The sequence below is a fragment of the Panthera uncia genome, chromosome D1 (assembly GCF_023721935.1).
Source record: "Panthera uncia isolate 11264 chromosome D1, Puncia_PCG_1.0, whole genome shotgun sequence".
Classification (NCBI taxonomy): domain Eukaryota; kingdom Metazoa; phylum Chordata; class Mammalia; order Carnivora; family Felidae; genus Panthera; species Panthera uncia.
The window spans coordinates 93,435,013-93,448,670 of NC_064808.1; the positions used below are offsets into that span (position 1 = coordinate 93,435,013).

The 13,658-nt window shown below is 38.9% G+C and overlaps 1 protein-coding gene across 5 annotated transcripts in view; it reads right to left on the reverse strand.

Annotated features, from left to right (window-relative positions):
• Nucleotides 1-13,658, reverse strand: part of TBCEL (tubulin folding cofactor E like) — a 75,425-nt gene that overhangs the window by 36,047 nt on the left and 25,720 nt on the right. For all 5 annotated transcript variants that reach the window (XM_049620919.1, XM_049620895.1, XM_049620909.1 and 2 more), the window contains 4 exons: nucleotides 10,333-10,482; nucleotides 8,497-8,636; nucleotides 2,153-2,334; nucleotides 596-852 (listed from right to left, as the gene is read on the reverse strand). In XM_049620919.1, coding sequence (XP_049476876.1) covers nucleotides 596-852; nucleotides 2,153-2,334; nucleotides 8,497-8,636; nucleotides 10,333-10,465 — 712 coding nt within the window. In that variant the 5' untranslated portion in view covers nucleotides 10,466-10,482. The remainder of the gene's footprint in view (nucleotides 1-595; nucleotides 853-2,152; nucleotides 2,335-8,496; nucleotides 8,637-10,332; nucleotides 10,483-13,658) is intronic.

Sequence of the window (13,658 nt, forward strand, 5' to 3'; positions counted from 1 at the left end):
GGGGGGGGGGGGGGGGGGGGGGGGGGGGGGGGGGGGGGGGGTGTGCAGAGTATGTGGGAACTCAGTACTTCTGCTCAATTCTGCTATGAATTTAAAACTGCTCTAAAACATAAAATTTATTAGTTAAAAAAAAATAGGCTAAAAATACTCATTTCTGGGAGACACAGAATCAAATGGCAGCAAACTGGCTATCAATCCTATCTAATACTATGTAACTACCATACCATACTAGAAGAGAAAAGTAAGCACTTACAGGGTACGGTAGGTTGAAATTCCTTAACCTGAATCCAGGCAAAATGGGCTAGTTTGTCATTCCTTGTACTCTGACCCTGCCTTTTACTGTCCAACTCATCAATCTGTCTCACTCCTTTCATGGTATGACCTCTTCAGCATATAAAACATAAACAGCTAATAAGATGCTATGCCACTTGGTATTTATCATTTACGAACACGGACGCCCTAAATTTAGCTAATCAACCGGCACCTGCATGTCACTCTTGAAAACGCATCCTACAAGGAGGCAGAGCCGTGACTGAAAGAAATACACGATCATTGATCTCATGTGTAAGCTCAGATCAATTTGCATGTACCTCACCTGATTTGTGGAGGCTGATGGATCGTAGATTAGGAAACAACCGGGCCAGTGAATCATCAGGCTCCTCAATAGCATTCAAATGATTGTTCGCCAGGACGAGAGTATCCAGTGAAGGAAACATAACTCCTAACTTTCGTATTTCAGTCCAGTCTTGGAGGTTATTGTCTGTTATATGTAGTAGCTTAAGAGAATGACAGCAAATAGAAGGACAAGACACTGTTTCATAGTCATTAAGGCACAGGAAGAGCTCCTCCAAACTGCAGAGAAAAAAGGAAATATTTCATTGTTGAAAGCAGATATGTTTCTACTTTGCACCTACTTTCATTTATTCGATAAATAAATAAGTGCCTACTGTGTGTGAGGCTCTGGTAGGTATTGCGGGGAAGACATAAAGATGTCTTTCTAAAGCTTAAAATATAGCTGGAGACACAGAACCCAAAACACATAAAACAGCAGAGAACGATATAACCCAGGATGATAACCCACTAAATTAATTTTGTGCTTAAATAACTAAATGCTAAATAAGGCAGTACTCACTCTAAGATAGCAGTTCACATAGGAGTGGAATTGAAATTGTAGTTAGAATAGTCAGGGAAGACTGCATGGCCTTGAAGGAAGGGCAGACTTGCAAAAGTTGAGAGGAGATAAGAGGAAAATCCCAGAAACAATGTGAACGCAATGCGTGGAAACAGAAATATTAACTATCATTTACTAAGTTCCTACCCTGAGCCAGGCCCTGTTCCAAGTGCTTTATTTCTGCCAGGTAGATACAGTTACACCCATTTTACAGACAAGGAAACGGAGTTCATTCGCTTCTCAACGGTCATATGGCCAGTAGGGGGAAGCAGGCTCTCCAAGCTCATTCTCTGCCATGCCAGGGGCTGTGTGAAGTGAGTGGCAACCAGTCTCATTAGAGGGATGGTAAGAAACTCAGATGGAATAAATGGGGTGAGACCAGACTCAAAAGGCTTTGATAAGTTCCATATTTAGACAAAGAAACTACAGTTTCACATATTTCTTTAAGCTGCTTCCTTTGAATACTCGTGTGTTTATTCAAAGCTACATACAAACAAATGTAAGAAAGCATTTCTAAACTGACAAACAAAAGCATAATTTCTTGTTTAAATTATCGAAAAGAGTTCCATTTTCCCATCGGGCCAGCGAGGCACTTAATCATCTGAGTGTTAATATATTTTATAGATCGTATGATTTTTTTTTTCGTCCCAAAGAAAAGCGCTGACGCAAAATTCTGAAATCAGGTAATCAGAAGATTAAAATGGAGAAAGGGTGGGTTGATCTAGAAATGATAAGTGCTTCTCAGGGATATTTTCTCGCCAAAGGATGACATATCTTATGTCTCGGTGCTACTCAACACTAAACAAGTATTCCAAAGAAAATGCTACTAAATTACCCTCCTTCTAAGTACTTCATTTTTCTGACTTCGTTCTCCATCCAATCTGCTGTTCTAGTGTTTCTGAGATGGGAGATCAGCAGTGATTCTGTGTACTAAGAAAGATGGCAACACAGCCCCCTCTCCATCATGCTCTCTGAGCTTACTCGGGTAACTCCTGCAGTATCGTGTGGACCGTCTCCCAAGAAGCTTTGCTGTTGTTGAGGACAAGTTTGCGAACCCCAGAGAAGGACCCAGCACATGTTCTTTCTAAAACCGACAAATTCAGAGGGTTGGAACTCAGGTTTAGAAACTCCAACTGGGGAACATTTGACACAATTTTACTGACCTGGGGAGAAAAAAAGAAATGCGTATCAGGCAGCAATCAGAGTTTTTAAATCGCAATCATGCTCATAAAGCTTAAGTGAGTGGGGCTCCAGGCAAAAGGCCATTCACATTAGGGAGTCCTGTTAGTGACGATACCTACAGAGGGGCGTAAGTAATTTCAACAAATCTTGGCAAAGAATTTAATCTTTCTATGAAAGAGTGACATAATTGAAAATTAATGGTACAAAAGAAAGACTTTACACGTTGCCTTTGGCAAGGTTTTTGATTCTGTTCTGTATGATATTCTCTTTGATAAATGGAGAAAAGATAATTTTGATGACGTTTTAGGCTGCAAGTTTCTAGAGACCTGAGACTGGGTCACGTAATTCTCTTTGACTTTCTCCTTCCTTTTGTCCTCAGTACAATATTAAGGCTAATTAAAGATTTACTGAAGAACACACGGTAACAGCTCAGGTGTTCAAAACTGACATAACCACAGTCACTTAGAAACAGTTTCAACTTGGGGTGCCTGGGCAGCTCAGTCAGTTGGGCGTCTGACTTCCGCTGAGGTCATGATCTTGTGGTTCGTGAGATCAAGCCCCGAGCCAGGCTCTGTGCTAACAGCTCAGAGCCTGGAGCCGGCTTTGGATTCTGTGTCTCACTCTCTCTCTGCCCCTCCTCCACTCATGCTCTATGTCTCAAAAATAAATAAAACATTAAAAAAAAAATTTTTTTTAAAGAAACAGTTTCAATTTGGCTCAAAGATGACCAAATTGGGGGCACCTGGGTGGCTCAGTCGGTTGAGTGTCTGACTTCAGCTCAGGTCATGATCCTGTGGTTTCACGATCTCGCGGTTTGTGAGTTCAAGCCCCACATGGGGCTGTCTGCTGTCAGGGCAGAGCCCACTTCAGCTCCTCTGTCCCTCTCTCTCTGCCCCTCCCCCACTTGGCTCTCTCTCAAAAGAATAAGATAAAAGAAGATAACCAAACTTTATATACACTCAAAAACAAAAAGCATCCATAACAAAAGAGAAAACATGATCATCAATTTAACGATTTAGCTAGAAACTTGGTAGGAAAGAAGATTTTTTTTAAAAAAGGAAATCAGCATTACTCACCTTAACTATTACCTCTACATGGTACTAGTCTCTTTTCATAAAGCTTATTTCACTGAATTCTCAAAACAACTTGCAAGATAAACTATTTTCATTTTAACAAATGAAGAAAGTCAGGCTCAGGAATGTTAAATAATTTGACTAAGGTCTCAGCATCACAAGAACCCAATCTAGGATTTAAAAATCAGAGCCATGGTTCTTCCAACATACCACAACTAGATTATAAATACAACCAGAAAAAAAGAACGAGCTTAAACAAGTATGAAGGAAATGTTCAAAGCCCAGTAAATGTAGTAAGCATCAAATAGGAAATGTGGTGATTAAACGTTATGAGAAATAGGACTGTTTTCAGAGTCAAAAAAAGCTAGGTTCAAACCAGGTTCCAACACTTCCTAGCTGTGTGGTCTGACAAGTTACTTTCCCTCCCCAACTCTCCACTTCCTCATTTGTAACTTAGAGACAATAGGACCCACCTGTTTCACAGGACTGTTGGTGGGAATAAATGAGATCCAGTGTAAAGCACTGAACCCAGTGTAGAAACTTACTTCCTTACCTATTCCCCAATAGGATGTAAATTCCATGAAAGCAGGGGATAGTTCACTACTGCACAGTGGGCACTTAATGTTTGCTGAATAAATTAATGGCACAACATCATTCAATAAATGTAACTATTCCTAACATAGTAAGTATAGTATGAACCAATCTGTCAACCCTGGCTGTATGTTATATCGTATGGAATATCCTAGAAAGATAAAATTGGACTATAATAATTCAAGCAGGAAAAAATAATATATGTTACAAATAAAAATATTCTTTAAAAGGTTAAGGCTAAAAAGGATTTGGGGTAACCTTACACTAATGATAAGATTTTTGAAAATATATTAATTACACAGGCAAATGTACTTCTAAAAATGTCCTACAAACAAACATTCAGCGAGTTTCTAGGGCAGTATACTGACTTACCTTTTTTAAACTCTAAAAAAAAAAAAAAAGACTCCTTTAGTTAGAGTGATACAGCTGACCTTTGAACAACGCAGAGGTTAGGGGCACCAACATCCCACAAAGTTGAAAATCTGCCTACAAGTTTTGACTCCCCTGAAACTTTATTGATAGCCTACTGTTGACAGGAAGCCTTAATGATAATGTAAACAGTCAATTAACTTATCTGTATGTTGTATTATGGACTGTATTCTTACAATAAAGTGAGCTAGAGAAAATATGTTTTTGTTTCATTTTGTTGTTTTAGTAATATGTGTTTTGTTTTCATATAGAGAAATATAAAGAAAACTAAAAAAGGCCCCAATTCAACAGCCCGGTAATCCTTAATGAAGTCAAAACAGAACAGTAACAAAATGTTCACAGTTATGAAATTTGAACAGAACAAATTCTTGCGATTCTTCCCAGAAAAAAAAAAATGCATGCATATTCCAACATATACACTTACATCTGTAGATATTTTAAGAATTTTTACAAAAGAGATCCTCTCTTTTACACCTGACCTTTTTTTCTTCTCTTTTTCTTTTTTCTATATGTTTCAAGTTTTTATTTAAATCCTAGTTAGTTAACATATAGTGTAATATTAGTTTCGGGAGAAGAATTTAGTGATTCGTCACTTTCAGACGCCAGCCAGTGCTCATCACAAGTGCCCTCCTTAGTACCCATCATTCATTTAGCCCATCCTCCACCCACCCAGAGAAAATGTTATTAAGAAAACCGTAAGGAAGAGAAAATATATTTACAGTACTGTCCTGCAAGAAGCCTGCATGTAAGTGGACCCACACAGTTCAAACCTGCGTTGTTCGTGTGCCGAAACATGGAGTGAACTTACACGACCTTCTAGGTCTCTACAGTTCTATGATTTAATAGAGGAGCCTCTACTCTGCTTGTAAAAATGAAGAAACTAAACTTTTGAGAAAAATGGGGAAAGGGTTGTAAGATAACAATCTGTAACTTATACCCAAGCTATTCTCTGCCTCACCTGAGGGGCTAATTCCTCCCTCCTCTCAACTACTTGGGTTAATTTCTCCTATAAAATGGTTTTGATAAGATAGGGAGGAAAAAGGAGATGCCTTGGGAAATTCAAGTCAAAAGCTAAAAAATGCATCTTTTTTCACACACAGATGCCCAATTTTCAAAGGATGGAGACAAATCTTTGCCTCCCCTCACAGTATTACACTTCTCACTCATATTTATCTTTGTCCCTGAATATACATACAGTAGCCAGTAGTTTAAACTACAAAAGAAGTTACTTATAACATTAGTCACCATTCAAAACACGAAAAGAACAAACTATCTTATTTGGTCCCACATTGCTATATCAAAAACTGGCCAAAATAAACTCACTTAATGGCCAGGGATGAATTTATCGTTTTGGTGATCAGGTACACAGGTTGTAAGGAGGTCGAAATGTAATGTCTTAAAACTGTGACCTATGAGGCATTTGTAGCCTGGCAGAGTTTAATCTATCCTAAAAATCAATATTCTTCTGCTGTCAGTGTTTCTCCCATCTCTGTGCTCTCTGATAGATATTCTAGAAGATTGGCATCAACTACAGTTAAAGCAAAGGACAAAATATAAAGGAATGATGAAAACAAAAATAAATTGGAAAACGGAAACCCGAACGGTAGCAGCAACAAAAGACTTATTTGAAAACTGCCTGGATATAGACTTATAGAGGACACGTAAGAATATGCATACAGAGCACAAATGAACATATGACCCTCTGGCCATACATGTTAATGGATGGAAAATATTTAGTGTAGACCTTTCTCTAAGCAGAGAAAAGGCTGAACTGCCTAGTGTAAACTCTGTGTTCTGATCCACACTGACATAGATTGTTCTTCCGAGGCACCAGCTCGATCACTGTTAAACTGTTCTCACCACTTGGCAAAAGCTTAGCTTATGTACGTGGTCAAAGCACAAAACCTTTGTGAAATTTTACACTCCCAAAGAAACACGTTTAAGGGAATCAGCCTGCGAACATAGGATGTGAAATGATTCAGAGGAAAATGTGGTCTGACTTGTCACCCGTGCAGGTTAAAAACTCTCCCTGGAGGTTCAGCAGCAGACCACTGTGGGAATCCGGGAGATGGAGAGGGGTGAAGCAGGCAGTTCTTGTTGCCTCTGTGCAGCGTGGACACAGCATGCATGTCAACTAAGCATCTCAAAGGACCAAGAAGACAAAGACTGTAATTTGTTGAACAGTGAACTATACTAGTTGTTTAGATAAATGAATTAGTAAATAAATCCATGTACAAATAGAGATTATTTCTTGGAACACAAATCTGCATATATATTAACAAGTCACTTAAAAATCAAAGGACATGCATCTCAAAGAATTTGGTAAACATCTTAATAGAAATAGGAAATGTAACCAGAAGCACAGTTATCAGAGTAAACAAGACAATGAAACAGACAAATAATAAGAAAAGCTGAAGACAACTAGGTCACCGACAGGTTTTTCTTAAACAAAAAAGCTGTCTTGGAATCTGTATGGCATTTAATACCCACAAAGCACCTCAATGATCAGTTTTATCGGCAGCCCCGTCTTAGAGGTGAGCAAAGCAAAACACCAAAGGATTAAGTGAGCTTCTTAAGATCGCAGGAAAAGTTGGAGCAAGAGGTCTTGATCAATCCTTAAGATACAATCATTTGTTCATTAATGCATTCAACGAACATTTGAATACCTAGTATGACACTCTGGGTGCTGATGATAATAGAGACAAAAATCTCGACTTTTAATAAGCTCAGGGTCCAGCAGGAAAACTATCAAGTATACAAGTGACTGTACTACATCGTGATAAATAATCACATGTAACATAGCAGCATGATACAGGTGCTGGGATAATCTACTTCTGCCTGAATGAGAGCCGGGGAAAGTTTCATAGAGGAATAGTGACTTGGGCCAAGATACATGGGAAGGAAGACGCCAGGGAGACAAGGAAAAACAGCAGTGGACTGAGAATGAATAAAAGCAAGGAAGCTTTTCATGTCAAGAGTTTATCATGAGCTGCAAGAAAAAGCATATGGCTAAAGATGGAGATAAAGCTCTAAAAGTAGCCAAGGGCCATATGGTGGAAGGCTACATTTAGAGAGTTCAGATCTTAGCAACTAAAGGACTTTAAGCAGGAGAGTGTCATAATCTTATTCCATTTATTAAAAGGAGTCTGGTTGCACTATAGAAGACAGCTTACGGGAAGCCGGAAAATCCATCAGGAAACTTTCTCCACAGTTTAAGCAAGAAAGAAGATCCTAAATTAAGGCAGGAGAATGAATGAAGTAGGAAGAACTATTTTTCCCTAATTCTTTTTTATTTTTTTGTTGGAGAGGGAGAGAGAGAGAGACAGAGAGAGAGAGGGAACCTTAAGCAGACTCCACGCTCAGCACTAAGCCTGACATAGGGCTCAATCCCATCACCCTGGGACCGTGACCTGAGCCGAAATCAAGAGTCAGATGCTCAACTGAGCCACCCAGGCACCCCTTCTTCCCTAATTCTTAACAGTAGCTTCCACGAGTTAATTTTATCATCAGGTAGGCAATGTTATGTTGTTAATACTTTTATTTGTGTAGTTGGTTTGACTTACTCTGAGGTCAAAAGACATCGGGTCTGTCAAATCACCTATGAGACTTAATAGAATAAGGAAAAGTTTTAAAATATTCGTTTTAGAAAAGTTCTTAAAATTTGGAGTAAATTTCAGTAGTAAAAATTAATATTTTTACAATCTTAGTTTTGAGCTCAAGCAATTTTTATGTGAATTTATAGTAATAAATGGTGAACGAGTGGTACAATGAACACAGGATGTGTAAACTAGTGAAACAGTAGAAAGGCCAATGCATTGTTGGCAGTCTACACCTCTGCAGCCTTATTAACCTCTAGATGCCTGGAAGAAAGTTCCCTGGTGCTTTTCACATTAATGAAAAATTAGCAGTAACAATGTTAATTGAAAAGAAAAAAACCAACAGAACAGCTGAAGTAGTCAGTTATTTATCTTGAGACACAGAGACAAGAATCTCCAGTGAGAACCAGAATTCAGTAGAATTCACCAAAATGCAGCAATATAAAAACTTTACCTCATGCCAGTCTTCGAGTTTGTTGTCAGAAAGATCTAGTTCCGACACATGAGCACAGAAGGCAGCAATTTCTTTTTCATCTCCTGCACATGTTATTCCACAGCTGTTCAACACCAGTACACTTGGGAGGTTGAGGCGATCTGAATCGGGGCCGGGGGGGGGGGGGGGGGGAACACAACACGTTCTAAATCAGCCTGATTCTTGTCTACATACATTCAGCCCCCAGGAATCAAAACCAAACAGCACAAAATTACACGAGGACCTGGAAAATACGGAATATGATGGGATCAAAGGGTACTGAATTTAATGGGAAACAGTCAAATATGGACCAGGAGGAGAATAAAAGTACTGGACTAGTACAACCCACAGAGTCTTGCAGGCTTCCCCCCATGGCAGGATTGCTGATCTCAACCACAAACAACACGGCTATCATCCTTGCTATGATCTTATCATCTGAACACTAGAAACTGTGATTCATCTGGACTACCACTGCCTTCTAACTGGCCTCAATTCTTTCTTTTTTAAAATTTAGTTCAAAAGTATCATTCTGGATAGCTCTTTTCTCTCTGTCTGATGTGTATTTCCACCAATTGCTGCCCTCGAAAATTATTTCAAACCATTAGTTAGTCTACTGTGAAATCACTCCTATTTTCAAATTCCTATCATTGAGGAAATCCTCCTCACTTAAGTGGATTCATTAAAAATCTACGTCTCTTTCTCTCATACTTCTCTGTCAATCATTTCTGTTTCATATCCATGTAGAATGTGTCCTTTATGAAAATTAGACATTTAAAAATACATCATTGTAATGGGAGAAAGTATTGCAGGGTCTTAAACTATTTAATGAATTTGGTCCAACTACTGCCTGGTTCAAAAATACGTGTCAATAAAACCATGCTTCTTGCCCTAGGAAAAAGGACAGACATGAGAATTCAGCCACTCTTTCCCTATCTGGTATGAAATAAGGACTCACAAAGGAAATATTTGATTCATGGAGGCCTCAAATCATATAATTTTTCAACTCAGCACTTTCCAGTATCAAATTTTTCAGCATGGAAATGAAGCTTGAAAAAAAATGACTAAGTAAGAAAGCCACCTCTTTCTGCCATTCCAATTTATATGGAGTGATAAGACAGTTGTATTGAGGAACACAGGAACTAAAACACTGTCAATATTGATCTCCCACACTCACCAAGAACTACATCCAAGAGCTGTTCAATACTCATGAGCCTAACATGTAAGCGAGAGACACATCTTGCACATTTCTAAATGCTGTAGATCTCTGCTCACACCATACCCCCTCTCCTAGATCTATGTCTTTATCTCCTCCCTAACCGAATTCTACATTCTTAAAGAGTCCGTTCAAGTCTCATAGCTTTGAACCCTTTCCTGATCATATTTATTAACTCTCTCCTAAATTTCTTTCCCAATCACTGTGCCAATCATTTGGCTCAACGTGAACCGCACATAACTGTGTTATATGCTTGTAAATGTGAGTATCTTGTAATCCAATTAGGTTGTAAGGTCACTGAGGGCACAGGCCAGTCTTGGACTATCTCACATCCTCTGAAGTTCCTCGTCAGAACACATATTTGAAACATCACCACTCAGATATTGTTTGCGCCTTATGAGCGCAAGTAAGCCAGCTTCCGGCCAGTCTGTAGGAAAAGAGATCCTTCTGGGTTTTTCAAAAAACTGAAGTCCTAACAAGAAAGAAAGACTATGCAACTCGAATTCCAAAATAAAGGAAATAACTTACAAACAAGGCAATATCTGGTTTGATGTCCTAAGTACTAAGCTCCAGTAAATAAATGTTTTAGGTCACGTCTATCTTACCTTTCATGGGGGAGCCCTGAGGTGTGGCTGGGACGTGGACTCCCATCCCAGGACCACGACGGTAAGGAAAGTTTTCAGGACTATATTTTTCACATAATACTTGCATAAAACTCCTTCCACTAGGTTGATCCATCTTCCTTTCCTAAAATTCTACAAGAAACCAAGAAATCATCCAAGTTACTCATTTAGCATATAAGAAATTTGTATCGCAAACCAATTATTTAGAATGCACCAGCCCAGGCAGTACAGACATATGAGACACGGTCAACGCTCCCAGGAATATACACTGTGGTGAGACCTTACGATATAGGGAGGCTACATATGTAGACAAATGACAGCAATGCAGTCCAGTATATGATAACTGCAATCCAGAATAACAGTGCCACAAGATGTTGATGAGGAGACAGTCATTTCCAGCCAACGGTAATAGAAAGACTTTGGGCTGGAACATGGGGTTTATGTGGTAAGTTAGAGGAAAAAGGACTAAAAAGAAAGGTATAGACTCAATATCAGATTAAAGACTTTAGACGAATCCGTTGATATTTATCCCTCAAAATCCATTCTCCTCTTCTTCTACCCTAAAAGAATTTTTAACTGTATACATCGGACTTAGGGATGAGTATAGGACTAGGTTCTAGTTGACGGGATAGAAATGGTCTATGGCAGATAGCCAGAGTAATGCCTTTGCCTCCTTCCTGGTCTCTGACTCAATTCTATTGCCTAGAAAACAAATACCACCTTGCACTATGGGCCCCAAAAACACACCCTGAGGAAGGAAAGTCCCTGAGGACTTCATGGAACTGGGCTGCCATAATGGTGCTGGATTGCATACCTCTGGAAATTTCTGTGAAAGATATATAACTTCTGTTTTATTTAAGCCAGTGTTCAGTTTTTCAATTACTTACAGATGGACCTAATCCTAACTAATACAGAATGTCGTTTCTTTTGGTTTTGAGTTTGGGTAGTGTCTTCAGTGTCTAACCTCAGCTTAGGGCCCAAATTACAGTAACTCTAGCATCCTCTCAGTACTCACGCAGAGCTTAAAACAGGTAATGTTAAAAATATGCTAGGGGCCCCTAGGTGGCTCATTCAGTTGAGTGTTTGACTCTTGATTTTGGCTCTGGTCATGAACCCAGGGTCATGGCATTGAGCCCTGAATTGGGCTCCGTGCTGAACATGGAGCCTGCTTGAGAGTCTCTTTCTCTCTCCCTCTGCCCCTCCCATGCTCGTGCCCTCTCTCTAAAATAAATAAATAAATAAATAAATAAATAAATAAACAAACAAGCAAACAAAACAAAGTAAAATGCTAACTTCTGACAGCCTGCTAACCCATTATCTTGAGGGGCTGGCCTATGAGCTATATTGAATATAAATCAAAATGCAGGCAACTAATTGACCTCCATAGTTCCAACTATCAGATGCTAAGCTTTTTACTAAAATAATCATAAAAAGGAAGGTGAGTTAAGAGTACTCTAAGAAGAAGGGATAACATGTAAAAAGGTATAGCAATCAGAATGCACAACGGCCTAACAGAAAATAGCATAAGGAGTAACTAATCAGGAACCTCAGAGGAGATCGTATGTACTACATTAAGAAGCTGGACTTTATCCTGTAGAAAACAAGAAGAAACTAACAGGTTTTAAGAACGGGAATACAACAATTAAAATTTGTAGGAAGCTCTTTTTGGCAATCAAGTAGCTGATGAATAAGAGGAAATACATATCAAAGGCAGGGAGAAGAGCTAGAAGGATACCACAAAAATATAGGAGAGACCTCAGGCAAGGAAAATAAAAGCAAAAATAGATTATTGGGACTACATCAAAATAAAAAGCTTTTGCACAGCAAAGGAAACCATCCACAGAACAAGAGGCAACCTACTAAACAGGAAAAGATATTTATAAATGATGTATCTGGTAAGGGATTAATATTCAAAACGTATAAAGAACTTATCCAACTCAACACTAAAAAAAAAAACCAATTAAGATACGGGCAGAGGACCTGAATAGACACTTTTCCAAAGAAGATGTACAGATCGCCAATTGGCCCATGAAAAGCTCAAGCATCACTAATCATCAGGAAAATGCAAATCAGAACCACAATGAGGTAACACCTCACATCAGTCAGAATGGCTGCTATCAGAAAGACAAGAAACGAGTGTTGGAAGAGGATGTGGAGTAAAGGGAACCCTCATGCACTACCGGTGGGAATGTAAATTGGTGCAACCACTGTGAAAAACAGTATTGAGGTTCCCCCCAAAGTTCAAAATAGAGATACCATATAATCAGTTTTTCCACTACTGAGTATTTATCCAAAGAAAGTGAAAACACTAACTCGAAAAGGTATATGCACCCCTATGTTCACCGCAGCATTACTTACAATAGCCAAGATATGGAAGCAATCCAAGTGCCCACAGACAGATGAATAAAGATGTGGTATGTGTGTATGTATGTATACAGACATACATACATACAATGGAATATTACTCAGCCTTAAAAAAGAACGAGATCTTGCCATCTGGGACAACATGGATGAACCTAGAGGGCACTATGCTAAATGAAATGAGCCAGAGAGAGAAAAACAAATACCATATGATTTCACTTACATATGGAATTTAAAAAACAAAACAAACAAACAAAAAGACAGACCTTTAAATACAAAGAAAAACTGATGGTTGACAGAGGGGAGACAGGTTGGGAGATGGGCAAAATAGATAAAAAGGGGGATGCGCCTGGACGGCTCAGTCAGTTAAGCGTCCGACTTTGGCTCAGGTCATGATCTCGCAGCTTGTGAGTTCGAGGCCCGCGTGGGATTCTGTGCTGACAGCTCAGATCCTGGAGCCTGCTTCGGATTCTGTGTCTCCCTCTCTCTCTGCCCCTCCCCAGCTCACATTCTCTCTCTCAAAAATAAACATTAAAAAATATATATATATAAAGGATTAAGAAATACAAACTTTCAGTTATTAAAAAAAAGTCATGGATAGGGAATACACTCAACAATATTATAATAATGTTGTATGGTGACAATGCTGACTACATTTATTGTGGCAAGTATTGAGTGATGTACAGGACTGTTGCATCAATATGCTGCACACCTGGAACTAATATAACACTGTGTGCTAGTTACACCTCAATAAAAAATAAAGTGCGATGTTCTTAAAATGTTAAAAACAAAACAAAACAAACAAAAAAACAAAACCAGGAGAGAGATGACAAGGGCCTGACCTAATACAGTATTAGTATAAAGAGAAAGCTGGGGCAGATTCAAGGTCAATTTAGAAAAGCAAGCTTTTCAGTCCAGTCTCCAAGTTAAGAAAAAAAAAAAAAAAA